Genomic DNA, 16,911 nt, shown 5'->3' with positions numbered 1-16,911 from the left:
GTCCAAAATGCCCATTTAATTTTCCTCTCTAATTTGTAGCACACACGTTAGAGTTGTTGTTACTCATTTGTATTAGGTGACCTAACACTCCTTGGGATTTCAACGCAAGTTGAGGGATGTTTTGCTTCTGACTGTAGAGTTCCTGTAGACATAGCCCACAGAGTCAGTGATGGACAGCGTCTCTCCCTTACAAATCCAACGCTACTCATGGCCATGGTTATCACGTGAACATTATACAACATGTTTTGGGACCTCATCAACCATAGGCAACGCCCCTCCCCCTTTTGCAGACTATTCCAGCAGTAACTGGTGAGCTGCTCAGTGATACAATTCTTTCAATTGTTCTGACTGCTGTCCTCCATTTCCCTGTAGAAGGGACTCAAAATGTTATTTAGGGATCAAACAAAACCCCTCATATTTTCCAATCTTTTTGGGACCTGTGGCAGATACCTAGAAAAACAATGTATTGTGGGCAAAGATTAATTAAAAAACCCCAAACTTCTCTTAGGAAGACTATTTCCTCAGGCACAGGAGGTCCCCAGAGAAAGCAAATCCCATGTTCAGCTGCGCATTAACTCCTGCCAATCCCATCAACTGTCAGCAGCTTGAAATGCATGGGAGCCGTCTTTTTCTCTTTGTCAGATAAAATTGTGTATTTCCTCTAAATAGGCAATCTCCTGATCCAGAAGATAAATTAGTACAAGAGCCCTGGAGAACGTCTGAGCCCCTGCAAGCATCTGAGAGCATGGCCCAAACAGCGAGGAAACAAGGTCAACTGCGTCTCAATGTGGCAGCTGGTGAATGAATGGTATTACTATCCTGAAACAAATCTCAAAACCAAAAACTAACCTCAATTCATTAGATACAGCTACCTGAGGGTCTGGTATGTAGATAAGACAGATCTTCAGAAAATCCATTTCACTGGAGATTCTGTGTTTGACATTATGGAAGGTGATGATGTCCAGAAAAAGCTTCTAAATATTTATAGGGTGAATGCATTTATTCAAAGGAGATGCAGCTTATTACGAATATGTAGAAATTCTACTTTTAAATGCATACTGGTTAAGTAAAATCTTACTCCTGTGAAATACTAGTATAGAAATACTCTTCTCAGGAATCTACAAACTCCTCCCTACTTCTACTCTTCCCCTTCATCAAACTTTTTGCTTTCATGAGGTATTTTTTCTTTAGAGTGATGTAACAAATTTGTTGCTTGGGACAGATAAGAGATTCACCCGCTGTAGCACTCCAACTCCTAAGACCAGGAGCGTTGGCAAAAATGGCAGAAATTCAGAATCATCCAAGTAAAAATTTCCCTCCTACTGTGCAACCCAACACTAAAATTTGGGAGTACAAATTACTTGATTCCAAATGGGGAAGTGAATATTTAATATCAAGTATTAAATAAGATACAACACTCCAAAATATGAAGTGTAAAGAATATATTGGTGAGCAAATATCAGCTCAAGGTATAAGGAAGATCTAGGCTTTATCCAAATAGCCCATTTAATTCCTCAAGTCTCAGTTTCCCATCTATGTTGTGGTACAATTATTCACTACTGGCTCACAAAGCAGCTGGGATTCTCATTTAGAAAACTTGTAAAAGACAGGAAAGCTGCTGTCAAGACAATGAGATATGTAAAGAATTATTCACCCTTTTCTTGAAAACATCTCCAGCATCATTATTTTAGTCAGCTTAGGTCTTGAGGCAGGATTATCCATACATACAGCTACACTATCCCTTGGAGCCGGGAGCTGTTTTGAAGAGATTCACCAAGAAATTAGCAGGGTATCCCAGATACTACTGGCATTAAGATTCCAGTTGTCTCCCATGGAGATTAAATGAAAGATCAAATCACTAAGGGCATAAACCCCCACTTTGTTCTTCTCCTTTTTCTAGTAGTCCATGTGTATCCTGAAAGTTTGAGTTAATTTGCCATTCATCCTAGACTGGTGATGTTTCCACAAAACAAAGGATTCTCTCCAGTATCTCCTGCAACCTCTTTACCTTTTTGGTCTTCTTTGCACTTGAACTATTTAACCAATGAGCAGTAAAGGGGATCTCACACCAGAGTCCCTCCAAGTACTGGAGAACATGGAGCGCTGCAACAGTGTCTGGTTGTGCTCCCCATGGAGCCAGGAAACCTGTGTGTCCACCCCCTGCGTGAAAATGTACGTTTCCTTTATTGGGTCTTACCTTTTCAATTTTTTCATCAAGCATTCTGAAGAATTCTTGTTGGCTTTCAGAGATGTGCATGCTGAAAGGCAAAGGAAGAGTATCAGTACCAACAGGATTTCTTCCATTTTAAAAGACTGATGCTGCAGTCCAGGGTTGTTGAGGGACTCAACTGTAAGCTTGCACCACTGCGAAAAATAAATTACTTCACACTTTCGTCTACAATGATAATTTTTTAATCTTTTTTTTCCCTTTTTTTGGTTTGCCCACAGAAAAATTATTGCATTTAGTTCTGTGTAAGCATGCTACGCTTGGGATGGTAACCAGGACCCACGTGCATCCAGAGGAGACTATTCCCTTTTCCAGGCAGGTTGCAGAAACTTAATAGTCCACTACCTTTCCCTGGGACAGTGAGAGCCCTTTCTGTGTCAAGACAGAAGGTCTTCTAAGACTGCCAACCTCACCACCGCAAAATGAGATGCCTACAATGTGAGGTTAAAGCCTCACACTGGAAGACCTGCGTGCCCTGCTACAGCTGGGCTCTGCACTCAACACCCAGGAACATCTACAAGCCCAGGCTGGTCCTTCCCCTCCCAGAGAGGTGGTCCTTACTGCTCCCTGAATGGACCCAGCAGATTAGTCACTTCAATTAATTCTGCAGCACCAAGAGGCTCAGGGTTAGTGATATGACTTTGCATTACTGAAGAGGGCTGGAAAATACTCTTCTTTGTTGTCTGTAAAACACTGGCAGTGGCACAAGACAACAGGCCCTTCCCCAGGGGGACCAAATACAGGAAGGTCAGACGCAAAGGAAGGGACAAGGAGACAAAGATGAGGATGCATGGCAGACAGTATTTGGGGTGTGTCTGCTTTATTTATGTTAGGGGGTGGTGAGAGCCTCCTTCCTGAAATAACGATATCCCTCCAGGAAGGTGAAGCTGGAGCATCCTCTGGACCTGCAGCAGGGAGGAGTGCCTGGGCCCGCGGAGGGCTGGAGAAAAGCACCAGGGACTAAATGCAGGACAAAAAACAGATGTGGAAAAGGAAGGATGGGAGACTGGTGCCAGTGTCCACAGTAATGCCACATGGTTAGAAGGACAGGTCTCAGAGATTTTCTCTGACAGCAAAAGCTAGTTCAGCCTGCTGAATTCCCACCCCAGTCCCCTCTTCCTCAGGATGATCCTTTCAGCTATAATGAGTTAATACTTCTCCCAAGTGCCCAACAACACTCTGCGCTTCCCTACAAAGCTCAGCATTCATACTTCACTTGCTATTGGGATGAATGTATACAATGATTTGCTTATGCTGGACATAAATGAAGGCTCAGTTCAGAAGAGGTCTCAGAAGTGGCATTAAAACCTAAAGCTGGTAATTTAGGAGAGGAAACAATTCACCTTTCAGTGGCTGTGGTAGTTTCTGTCCCCAGCTGTCTGCCTGTCCCTCAGGTTCCCACCTCCACCTGAGATGGGGAAAAAATATTTGTGTGGGGCAGCTGACCCTGTCACCTGCATATTCAGGTGTCTTGGAGAGGGGCTTTAGGGAAGTACAGCCCTTTCTGGGTAGGTAAGCACTAGAAAGATATTTTTGCCTTTGCAACTTTATAGATCCAGTTTCTAATAAAACGAGATGATACTGTAATGACTCACCCCAACCATAATTTATAAGAAAACTAAATGAAGGGGAGAAAAAAATGGAGTATTGTGTTGCCATATACATGAAAAGTCCCAGAGGAGGTCCTAAAGGCCTTGCAGGCCATGATCTTCAGAAAAGTTTGGCTGGGCAGTAAAACTGCCCAGCGATTTAGAGATGGAACAAACACACACAAATGCTGACATTGTGTATTCTGAGGAGCTGTGTAAAATTGTAAAATCCATGGCAGGGCAGGGAACTGACAGAGTTAATGAACAACTGGAAGAGCCAGAAAACCACCAAATCTAAGCAGAGTTCTTGGGTATCCCTCCAGAAAAAAAAAGCTTTCCCCAAACAGAAACATGGATTTAATTTTCCTTGTAAGAAGCACATCAGAAGGCATGAGAATGCATTTTTAGATCTTTCATGGCAGGCCAATGAAACACATTTTGCCAAAAGATAGGATTTATCCCCAGTACCAGTGCAGACTGAGTGATGAACATCCATTCATCAGCAGACATGCAGCTCTGCCGAGAAGGACTTGGGGACGCTCGTGGGTGACAAGTTGGACATGAGCTGGCAATGTGTGCTCGCAGCCCAGAAAGCCAATCGTGTCCTGGGTGCATCACCAGCAGCGTGGCCAGCAGGTCCAGGGAGGGGATGCTCCCCTCTACTCCGCTCTTGCGAGACCCCACCTGGAGTACTGCATCCAGCTGTGGGGTCCCCAGCACAAGACAGACATCGACCTGTTAGAACAGGTCCAGAGGAGGGCATGGAAATGGTCAGAGGGCTGGAACACCTTTCCTGTGCAGAAAGGCTGAGAGAGTTGGGGTTGTTCAATGCGGAGAAGAGGAGGCTCCAGGGAGACCTTACTGCAGCATTTCAATATATTAAGAGGGCTTATAAGAAACATGGAGACTTATTAGCAAGCCCTGTAGTGAGAGGACAAGGGGCAACAGTTTTAACTGAAAGAGGGTGGGTTTAAAATAGACACAAGGAAGAAATTTTTTATGATGAGGGTGGCGAGACACTGGAAGAGGTTGCCCAGAAAAGCTGTGGATGCCCCATCATTGGAAGTGTTAAAGGTCAGATTGGACGGGGCTTTGAGCAACCAGATCTAGTGAAAGATGTCCCGGCTCATGTAGGGGGTTGGAACTAGATGATCTTTAAAGGTCCCTTCCAACTCAAACCATTCTGTGAGTCTGCGATTTAGCAGGGTAAAAATGGTATGAAATACCACTTCTTTCATTTTATGCTTCTGGCTGCCGTCACTCTGTGAGTTATGAACATTTCTCAGTGTACTTGATGGGGCATACTTGATCAGGTAGCTGGTTAAAGATGTCAGTGGAGTGAGTTCTGAGGATTAGCAACAGAGCAAGTGCCCAAGAGGTCGGGGCAGGGTGCAGTGATGAAGCCCCATGAAGGTATGGCAGGTACCAGGACTCAGTGTAAAGAGGAAGGACCAACACCTTGGCCTCTGTCAAAGACCCCCATAAATCTACTGCTGGCTCCCTGTGTATCCTGTTTTTAGAATACAGGGCTCTAGACATGCAAGTCTAAATCCTCCTACAAATGGGAAAAGCCCTCACAATCTTACTTTTACAGCCAACGTATTAAAACTCCATTGTAAATGAACTTATAATTTGGTACATTGTCCATGCTTTGTTTTGAAATAAACCTATTCTACAAGAACAGTCCTACATGATGCATCTAATGATTAACCTATTCATTTCTGCTCTTCTAGCTGAGTAGCCCTTTTCCACCCAATGCCACCCATTCTTGCAGTCAGAATTGTCATGGTTTTTAGATGATACACCTTAAAAAAAAAAAAATTGCACATAACAGGTATTTGCTGACTTGGTGATTAGCAACTCAAACACATGTAGCCACTTTATAAACAGAAATCCATTGGTAGGTTGGGTAAACTGCAGAGGCGTGGCAAATAGTGGAGGTTTTACCCAACAACCTAATGTTACATTCTGTAACTCTCTGAGAAATTTCCTTACTTTTGCAGGACTGTGATAGAAACATTTACCTCTGCCAATGCAATGTCTTTAGGCTTTTTGGTGAATGAAGGTCAGCTCTGATTTCTGCAGGGACTTTTAAAAATCAGAGTTTGATGAAAGAATGGACAGAGTTCCTCTGCCTTGGATGCACCAGAAGAGATGACCCGTCAAAAGAAATAGCCCTTTTTTAGCCCAGGTTGAGTAGCCTCCTGTTAGAGCATCTTAAATACATCTCTGACCCTGCTGGGAAGGACCAAGTTACAATAATGAAGCACAGCTTTGCTGAAGAGTGATTTTACCTCCACCTCCCTACTGTGAATTTCTTTGCAATTACATCTGAAGCACTCAATTTTTCCTTTTGAAAGGAGGCTGAATTATACTGTCAGTTCATTAGGAAATAACTAAAGTTTCCAGACTTGAAACCGTGTACAACGCACTTGGTATGCAGCAAGTTTAAGTTAATAAGTGCCCCGAAGGCATGGCATAAAGAACAGCATTTCTGCTACTGTTCAAAATCCAGCAGCAGAGCTTTATCACTTCTTCATTATGAACCTGATATACAGCTACATGTAATCTGTTATTTTCAATCCAATTAGTGATTAAAATGTAACAGTGATTTACATAAGAAAAGAGTTACTAATATCAATAACTAGCTCTGTAACAGGAGTTAAATATTTCATGGCATATGTAACGCTGACTGATCTCAGCCAGGGTATGGGCACAGAACTGCGAGTGAAGGATGGAGAAACTCTCAGCTACAAAACAACCCCAATTTTAAGAATCAACTTGACCATTCTAAATGGAAGAAGTTTATCATTCCTAATCCCAGGCAGTATAGCTGCTAACCTAAGTCAAGAGCTAGCAAAAACTTCCCTGGGAACTTAACCAATAGCATTTAGGAACACTAGTGCATATATAATTTTGTTTATGTGTAAGCTGTATAGAAAGCTGAGAAATAACACAGTATGGTACTCCTATAAGGCACAGCAAGATGCATCTCACACATTTTAAGTCCTGCATCTTAGCTGTGCAAAGGAGAGGATGCTTCAGGGATGCTGGCACAAGCACTGCCCAGCTGTGTTGTTGGTCTCAGGACACAGGTGACCTTACCTATTTTATTTACATTGAACATGGTTTTAGGGCTGCTGGAACAACCAATTGATTCTTGCTAGGCAATAACCGGGAATCTCACGGATACTGCTTAATCCTGTGTTTATTTGTATTATGATTTAAAAAAAAAAAAAAAGAACTTACTTTGCTCTGGGTTGATGTACTAATCCTGGGATCTCTTTATTAGATTTAAGTCTTACATTTGAACTGGCACTTTTTTCCTGAAACACACAAAAAACACACAACAGAGATACCATCAGTATCTAGGAAGCACACAAAGCATGACAGGCATTTGTCATCATGGTGTTACTGTGCTGGGTTCGGGCTCTTCTACCTGTACAACTGAATGAGAAAAGCTCATAAAAAACAAAATTAAAGGCAACACAATTGATGCAATGACCCCAGGCGGGCAATTTTTAAATGTCTTGGGCGCAGTGGCCTGGGGGATTGCCTCTGGGTCACCAGGTGAAATCTGGCTGGGATGTGTAGCGATCAAACGCCATGCTGGCTAGTAACTCTCCAGCAGCCTATGGAAAACAAGGTGTGCAGCTGCAGCTTGGCTCCTTGTAGAGTTGTATTGATAATAACACCGACTGGCACCTTTAATAGAACAAGGCAAAGCATTGAAAAGGCAGAGCCCCAGAGTCACCCCAGACCTGTAGGTTTGCTCAGAACAGAGGTAAAAAACATTGGCATCATGTGGAAAACTGTATGTGAGAGAAAGCACAGATTAAACGTGCCAGTGAGAAGAGCAGCAATGGCAGACTTGATCTGCTCAACCAGAATTGGACACAAGGGGCCCAAGGAAGCAAATCAGAATATGTTTATAGACAAGAAGACAACCATGTCCTCCACAAAGGACCAGAGCCATTAAAAACATCTTTAAAAATGACATGGGGAGGGAAAAGAGTTTAGCTGAGAGCCAGCAATTCAAGGTAACATCTTGTCCTCATGCCAAGAACTTCTGTAAACCAAAGCTTAGTGTACACACATACTTATTGTCTGCAAAAACCTGGAGAAGGGTAAGGCCTCTTCCAGATCTTCCCAGTGCTGCATGTTAGGGAAAGCTGCTGGTGCAGATGGGAGAGCTGAGTCAAATCTTACAGCTCACCCGCTCCACAAACCCATCTGAATTTCTTAGGCACATCATGCCCATGACAATTAAGAAATGTAAACCCAAGAATTAGTGATTTTGTGGGCAATTTTGGTGGTTTTGTTTTGTCTTATTTAGTCTTTGAATGTCTGAATCACACAACATGATTTTTAAGAGGGCTACTAAATCACTGAATTTAAAAAAAAAGAGGCTGTCTAGCAGTTAATATTTTAATGAATAATTCTACAAGGGCTGTAAACATCAACTGCCTCAGTATATTTAACACTGTTTAATGCATATCTTCTAATCCTCCTAAACAGAAAACGGTGTCTTGCATGAAAATAACAGTGAAAGAGAAAGAAGCCTCTCTTCCAAGCCTTAATAAACGTCTCTCTATGTTTGTTACACCCCACCAGCCACTGCCTTCCCATGATCCCATGACGTCAAGTCAAAGCAGCAGAACAGAAGACAAAACCACTTGTTTTCAAAGTATCTTCTAATTTTAAGTGTTAACTGGGGATGACTATGTATGTGCATGTTGCGTGTGTGGTGAACATGGATGTACATAGTCATACAACTCATATGAGTTGTCAAGCAAACTCATACACCCATCAAGTAAACTAAAAAGAGAGGGACAGATGTCATAGAGAAGACACCAAACCCAGAAATGAGCTAAATCCCGACCTCATGCACCAGGGGAAACTTCATCCTCAAATCTGCTCCACCAGTTTCATTTGCCACAACGCAGAGGCAGAGACCGGGCATGGTCCACACTGCACATCTCGGATGGCACATCTGGATGGTCCAGTGGTAGGCACGTTCTGCAGCTGTAGCACTTCCTGCCCACCTACCGCAACACAAGGTGAATTTTGGGCTATCTTCTGTCTCTGCATACTGTCACGCTGGAGGCACAGACCTTTCCCCACCAAAAAACTGCTGTGAATCCATTGCCTCAATTAAAAGGGAAGGGAAGCTCTGATTTACAGCTCCTGCGTCGGGAGTTGTGATAAATCAAGGCAGTGCAAACCCGGCTTCCCACACCTCCACTTGTGGTTTGGCGTCAGTGCAGCCCTATCAGTAGCTGGAATCAGCACAAGTCCCAGCCTAAAGAAACTTCAGTCACTGAGCAATATTCCGAATATTAACTGACTCACACAGGAAGACAGAAATATAATTCCAGTTTACTTGACTTCAAGATCCCAAAATTTTCTTTTTCCCTCCTATTGCTTCTGATAATTAACACACCTCAATTACCTATTACTTACAATTCTTCTATTTAATCAGAGTATGCCACCTTCTCCATCTGTTGCTCAGCAGGAACAAACAGAAAAAGAGGAGTTAAGAGAAAAATAAAACCCAACCAGGCCTCGAATTGGCTTGTTGCTTTGTTTATAGCTATTATTTATGGCCGTGGTATTTCATTACACTGACCGAAACACTGGCTTTGATTGAAAGAGATATTAAAAAATAATTCCTCTAAATACAAACAAATAGAATATTTTTTCCCATCACTTTGAAGACAAACTGATTCATCAGAAATTAAGTTTGGATTCTAACATGGAGCTTACATGGAAACCTGAAATGCTTTAATGTAGTCAGATTGCTCTTCCAGGCTGACTTGACTTTGGTTGAAGTGTCACTTCTGTCAGTCTAACCTCATTTTCTCCCTTATTTAACATTAAATAAATTACCATGCATCAGCAGAATTGCAACTCATTTTAGAGTACTAATCTGTTGCAAACAGAAATTAAGATGCAAAAGTTTGGTTTTAATCTATCTCTGCTTATAAAGATTATTTAAAGTAAATGCAGTAAATGATGCCTCACACCACAAGCTTAAAAGTAAACCCTCCAGGATGCTGTACTCAGATAGTGGCATTAGCTACTCTATAGTAAAAAGGCAAATAGTGGACATTTTACTTCACGTTATTTTGCAATTAATCATTATCAAGGTAAATCTGTCATCCAATCAAGGTGATTTCATTTGATAGATTCGTTAATTATTGTTAATTCCTCCATAAAGGATGCACTGTATTCAGAATTTCAGGGCATTAACAGATGGTGGTGACTCTGCTGCCAGATGCTATTAACACAGCAACAGCCACTACTGCCATTATAATTAAATATCTGTCAACATTTCCCTTGATGCTTCCCCTCTAACAAACCCATTTCTAGAGACATGTGAACTTCATTTGAAGTCTTGCTGCTTCTTCTTAAGAGTGCCACAGATGGACTCAGGTAAGCTGCTAACAGTCCTTCCTTTCAACTCTCTTTACATTCACAGCTTAATAGAGAAGGGCTGATTTTTAAGAGATGCTTCCATAAGTGCTAACATATTTTTATGGCAAAAATATACATTATTTTATCCATTTTTTTAACTGATTAAATTGGACAGGAAGAAATCAATTAAAGATGATAGCAGAAATTCTATTACCTAATCTAATGGCCAATTTTCATTAACTTACAGTCACATTTTGGTCTTTTAACTGCTTTTCCTCTAACGTTACAATAATTAAACAAATATACAACCAAATGGGGGAAACCCCCTATAAAACAGTAAAACTTAGTTTAAGTAAAATGGGGTTCTTAGTTTCAAGGCTGTTTTTTGTTTAATTTGGAAAAGACTGAAGTATCCAACTTGCAACTGTATCTTGGAGCCACCAATGTTTGAAGGTGGCACGTTCCCCCAAATTAGTATCATATTTAAGATGAATTTGTCTGTAGTTTTGCTACTAAAATATACCGAAGGTGATAGAAACACCAAAGGTCTCTCCAGATAGTGATCATGTTTTACGCAATACTGGTAGTTTACAGCTATTCAAATATTTATAAAATAATATTCCTGATTTATATCAAGATGGCACTTTTCCTCAAAGGAGCCCACAGCACCTTTCAAACTGCTTTCTGGAGCCATGTAATTCATCACTGAAATCATTTAGGGGAAAAATGAAGTATTTATTTTCTCTTTATACCATAAATTACTTTTTAAAATAATTGTATTTGAAAAGAAGGAAACCAAATGCATCAGTTAGAAATGGCATGAAAGATGAGATGTAAAATTTCAATATGCCAGCCCAGCACTTTTTTCCTCCCTCAGTTACAAGGACCAGCCTCAGGTAATAATATTTTACATGGACTGTCTTGAGGCATCAGGGTGAACAAGGGAGAAGTACTGACCTATGAGATTTATGGACTTTATACATACATGAGCTTTTTTTTTGGTATTATCATTTGGCAGGAAGAGAGCCTCTTTCTTCTTTCTCTAGCTACCTGGAAGCAAAACCACTGGAAAATGTTATTTAGGGTAACTTTATAATGAACGGGCAAATCAAGCATTGAAAAATCTCAGATGCTGGTCAAAGAAGATTATTCTTGGATGCAATTTCATCAGCGGAATCACATTATCCCTGCCATAATGTGCATATGCATATATGTTGTGCTGTCCAGGAGGGGGTCTAGGGCACACTCGGTGATGAGGCAGGGCACGGTATGGATCGTGTACATTGGACGGTACTAACACAGGGAGTCCATTCTCCTCCTCCTCTTGGGATCCTATGCATGGCATGAGGGATGATGAAAATCATGGACACATCTGACGATGGAGGTGGGTGCCTACACAGGCTGAGCTTTGGAAACCAGGCTGAAGAGGAGTTCGATTTGCACACAACGAGCACCAGACAGTGTGCTCCAGATGCACACCTGCTCCAAAATATACATCAGACCTTAAAGTCAGGGCTTAGCAATGAATTTAATCTTCATGGCATGCACGCAAAGAGAGACAAAGAAATAGATGCTCATGGTGAGAAGACACCTATGAAAGATGTTATTTATCATCACAGTCATCAGAAGGACCTTTTACCTTTCCAAAATAAGTCTTAAAAGCAGCCTTCTACTGGCAACTGTCATAAGAAGACCAATATTGGAACAAACTCCCCTGATCTCTCCAATACACCTCCCAGGTGGCTGCAACTGTGGATGCAGTCACATAGACTCCTGAACACACAACTGCGATGCAAGTCAGTGGGTGCTGGCACCACTCCACTATTGACACCCATCTTGCCCCAGGCTCCTAGAGAACATTTTTTGTGATCCACCACAGGAGCTCAATTTTAAGGAGCACCTTGTAACTGAGGCACCCGAGGTAATAACAATGTTCAGCCTGTCCATTTGACCAAGTGCTGCTGTCCGGCCACCCAGAGCACCTCTGTCTTCAGTATGAGGACTTGAAAACACAGCTGCTATTTGCAGATTGGAATGAAGCTTGAGGTCATGTTTCATAATAAAATCTTAGTCTTAAATGGAATATTTTAATAAATATTATTGCTGTATCAGGCCAAAATTTCCTCAATTAAGCCTGAACGATTTGCCCATGATGCCTTAGTCCTATAAATAACTCCATCCTTGCAGAAGTCTAAAAGCTGTCTGGACTCGGTCCTGGGCAGCCAGCTCTAGGTGGCCCTGCTTGAGCAGGGGGTTGGACCAGATGACCTCCAGATGTCAACCTCTGGTGACCTCCACCTGAGGCGACCTCCACCTCAACCAGTATGTGATTCTGCGATTAAAGTATCTTTCCTAATAAAATGGACACTGGAAAAAAAAAAAGATTTTGAGTGGGTTTGTTGAATTTTATCCCCAAGTAACAGTGAGAGAGACTGAAGGCTGAAGACTTCAGGCCCAAACTGTGGCCGTTCAGGCATGCAAAGGGAAGGCAGCATCAGGCACACTGCCTGGCGTTTATTTTGGAAAGAAATCACATTCTGCACACCCAGCCAACATCACGCAGTGAGTCTGCACTGACGCTGGGAGTATAACCCAGGTTTGGCAGAGAAAAATCCTGTGCTTTCATCAAAGGTCCATGGTTTTCTCAAATTTGTTCCAGAGGGCAGGCCTCATCCTGTAGTGAGCCACTTAACAGAGCTCCTCCTTCCCAGCTATTACTGGGAAATTTTGCTGTAGCAACTCCAGCTCCTGAAATGCAATATGGAAGAGCAGGATTCAGAAAGCACAAAGAATTTAAAAATTACGCAAAATGGTATAAAAACAGATAAAGAAAGAGAAAGGTGCAAATCCTGAGCAGCTTTCTACAGCCCACCAGAAAGGCATCCATATGCTACAATCTGAGAAACTAGATAATGCTGCTTTTAGTGTTTATCTACCAGTCATACATACATGCATGCATATATACCCATACATCTTGCTCAGTAAGACCTGGCTTAAAGTCAACAAGAGTCTTTCAACTGAGTGCAAGGTGGCTTTCAGTCAGGCCTTCAAAACATGAAAGAGAAATGCTTGTTGTGCCTGTACAAAATAAATACAACCTACATGGAGATCCTTCACCAGACTTGGATAATCCACTAAAGAAGCCAACATAGAAATTCAGGGCTAGTGCAAGTGAGAAGAACTAGAAATGATGCTACAGAACAGTATGGATTACAAGGAAACTGGGTGAATTTGGAGACCAAGAAAAAAGAAACTGTAGCTGAGAACATGCTACAAACTCTGAGAGCAGTTTAAACGGAGCCTAATTTATCCCCCCAAGGGAGGAAGCAAACAACCTCCTCGCAGAGCATGGCACTGGCTGGAGGCAGGGCAACATAACTTGCTCTGTCTGCAAATTTGGCCCCATTTCAGTTCTTGCCCCGCTGGCTCTCCGATATTGAGCTCCTTCTCCAAAGACATCTAATCTGAGGTTACCTGCTTTCTGTTCAGGTTGTCACTTGGCCTGCTTTTTTTTTTCTTGGATGAGCTGTTTGCATATTTGGCTGAAACTGGTGCAGTAACTAATTTGTAGTTGATTTTTTTAAATGCCTTTGAGATGTTAAAAACTGAGGCGGGAGGAAGGGGAGGGAACTATTAGAAGGACATCTAACATGCCCGTTACACTGAACTCAAGCTGCAGGATCTCAAAAATCTGAAAAATCCAACCAGAAATGTGAAGTTGGAATAAAAAAAAAAAAAAAAAAAAAAGGAAGAGGAAAGAAAAAGCTCCCTCTGGACAGAGTTGCAGGACTTCTGCAGTATCTACATATAGTTCACCCTCAGCCAAAGTTACTGGTCTTTGAGCTTTGATGGAGAACGTCATTAAAGAGCACAGAAAAAAACTGAATGGCAATTCCCACCACTAAAAGGTTTTCAAAGGGCATTAATATTTACTAAATCTAATAGCTACAACTTTTTAAATGCCCCCATCAGCTTTTCAACTCCTTCTCCCTCCCAATCAATGTTAGAAAGTCTGGACTAATTGGTTACGGTAATTCCAATTAATTCTGTCAGGTAACCAAATACCAGGAAGGCTGTAGATAAACTGAAACGTAGACATGGGAGCAGGTGTCATGAATACAGGAAATTAAGGCAGGTAAACAGATGAAATTACAAACAAGGAGCGTATATGATAAATAAGTATGACCAATAAATCCTCCAGGGAAAGACTTACCTGCACCTTGCCATTCTATTCCCTTTCACAGCTCTGCAGTTGTATCGCTCCACACATTTGAATCATCTCCTTTCTATATGGCTTGTGACACCAAGGTCCATAAACATAAAAATGTGTATTTCTATCTCCAAGTTCTATTCTGCAGATAGATTGCTAAACTTAAAGGAGTCCCCTACAGAAAATGAGGGGCATGATCACTGGAAAAACGCCTCCATTCTGAAATACAAGGTTTACACTGCCCTAAACATCAGGCTTTTCTGGTTCCTTCAGCCTCCATGGTACTCTGAAAGGTCAGCCAGGATAAAAAAAATGAAGATCACAGACATAAATAAAGCTAAAACACCTGATTCCAGAGAACTGCATGAAGTTTCATTTCAAACGGGAAATTATCTTGCTCCTTCAGCAGGAGTCTTACTTATCCACGTAATAAAACTCTGTGTTTCATAGAGAATGGGAACACGAGCAGGAAGCAGAGGAAGGGACACGTCTGCAAGATTTCCAGTGGGAAGCAATTTGCAAAATGAATTTGAGGAACATCCTCTCTACGAACAGCTTTACAAGAGGCTGAAAACTGTCCCTTACAGTTATATATACCAGAAATTAAGGTGATAAGGGATTGCTTTAGAGCATTAAGAATACTTGCTTACATCAAAAGATATCCAGAAATACTGTAAATAAAATGCTATGGGCAGAAAGGAGACCTGCCCTCCAGCTCTCATTAATATACCAGATCTTTAATGGCTTTGGTACATCGGAGTGGTTGAAAGTTTTATCCAGCAAATAAAAAATAGATGGATAAAAGTTAAAAACTGCATTACTGGTAACTTACAAGACTAGACTGACTCTTGAGGAAATTTCAGAGGTTTTAGGGCACCTGGCAACAAAAAGCACAACTAACCTTGCTCCTTTGCCAGTATGTCCCTCTTCTGGACTGTACAGCCACCCTGGATAACAAAACCTGGCTCAAAAATTAACTTTCTGCTTATTAAGCCTGTGTCATCAATTATTCTCTCTCTTGCTTAACAAGCTTTTACAAAAACGTAGTTATATATAGTAAATGTATATATTACTGATGCTCTCAATTTTTCACGCATGTCTCCTGAAGGCAGTATTCCACCAGGTGTTATAACATGGAAAGAGTTGGCATTAAGCATGAAACAACAATATTGCATGAAGTCTGTAAAACATTTATAGCCAGGAATAAATGGTGTAGACAGTCTTGAGAGTAACCTGGTGTATTACACAGCCCATCTTCAGCAGGGCATTAGTTTTTGCTTCCATTAGTTTTTGCTTCAAGAAGGCATTTCATTGGAATGGCAAGCAGGTTATTGCTACTACTATTTTTGCAGAGCTTTTTATTGGGATGGTTTTGAAGAGCTTTATGCCCTTCAAACATATACAAGAGAACATATCCAGAGAAAGAGATGTGCCCTGTTTCGTGGCTTTTTCAATAGCTGGGCCTAAAATTTCAGCAGCTGTAGTTATTTCTAAAGCTGGTTTTCTAAGGGCAAAACTGAACTTTTTCAGCCTGTTTTTGGAACATGCTCTATACCCACCCTTAGTAAAACAGTTCCCTGAGAGATGCCTCCATGCCATGCACATGCAAGCGAAGCCTTCTGAAATCTTCCCCCACTGTCAAAACCAACCAAGACTGATGACTCCCTGTGTGCGCATATGCTACCCCACTGCCTTAGTACGAAGTTTTGAGTTACATTTTAAGCTGGGCTCATTGCAAAGACGGTGACTGTCAAACAGCCACTTTGAGGAGGTGTTAAAAATAATACTTGGTTCCCTCCATCTGCAAAACGAGCAGGTTAATGGTGTCTCCTCTTGTAGAGTTTGCAGTTATACTGGTCATTGGCTTTTATCTGCAAATTGCAAGTTTGAGTAGACTATGTTTATTACCCATTTCTTATTACATCCAAGCAGTTCCATAAAGTGCACTGAGACCCTCCTAGATGTTAGGACAAGGAGTGTCCCACTAACCCAGTCTTAATGGGGCATTTGCAGGATAGATGTAAGATAATTTTTCCCTCTTGTTCAAACCTGAGATTTACAAAGGATGGAACAACAAGGGAAAGCAGTGAAAGAAAAAGTCCTTCTGGGTTTGTTGTTTACAGTTAAGAGAAGAGGAGAACAATTGGAACTAATTAGAAGATGTGGTGCAAATGAAAAAACACCGTTAAGCCAAATGAAAACAGAATAAAATGGTAGCAGGAAATTTTGATCGAGGTAACCCTGAGAAGTGAGATGACAGAAAACTGAGAGTAGCGCTACTCATCAATACAAATATATATGCCACAGGAAGGTTTTGGGCATTCACAGCCTATAGGGATAAGTCTCATGCATAAAGCAGCAGCATAAATACAACAACTATCTCCATGTGTCCCACTAACATGCAGGCATTCTCACACCCATTATTCCCACAATGTGCTTCCAGTTCCCATAGGCTCACATCATGGGAA

The 16,911-nt window shown here is 41.5% G+C and overlaps 1 protein-coding gene across 2 annotated transcripts in view; it reads right to left on the bottom strand.

Annotated features, from left to right (window-relative positions):
• Window positions 1–16,911, bottom strand: part of C10H1orf21 (chromosome 10 C1orf21 homolog) — a 129,579-nt gene that overhangs the window by 9,119 nt on the left and 103,549 nt on the right. For both annotated transcript variants that reach the window (XM_075038681.1, XM_075038682.1), the window contains exons 4-5: window positions 7,066–7,142; window positions 2,198–2,258 (exon numbers count right to left, since the gene is read on the bottom strand). In XM_075038681.1, the coding sequence (XP_074894782.1) occupies window positions 2,198–2,258; window positions 7,066–7,142 (138 nt within the window). The remainder of the gene's footprint in view (window positions 1–2,197; window positions 2,259–7,065; window positions 7,143–16,911) is intronic.

The sequence above is a fragment of the Buteo buteo genome, chromosome 10 (genome assembly GCF_964188355.1).
Source record: "Buteo buteo chromosome 10, bButBut1.hap1.1, whole genome shotgun sequence".
In the NCBI taxonomy this organism is placed as follows: domain Eukaryota; kingdom Metazoa; phylum Chordata; class Aves; order Accipitriformes; family Accipitridae; genus Buteo; species Buteo buteo.
This window is presented reverse-complemented; position numbering and strand designations above follow the sequence as displayed.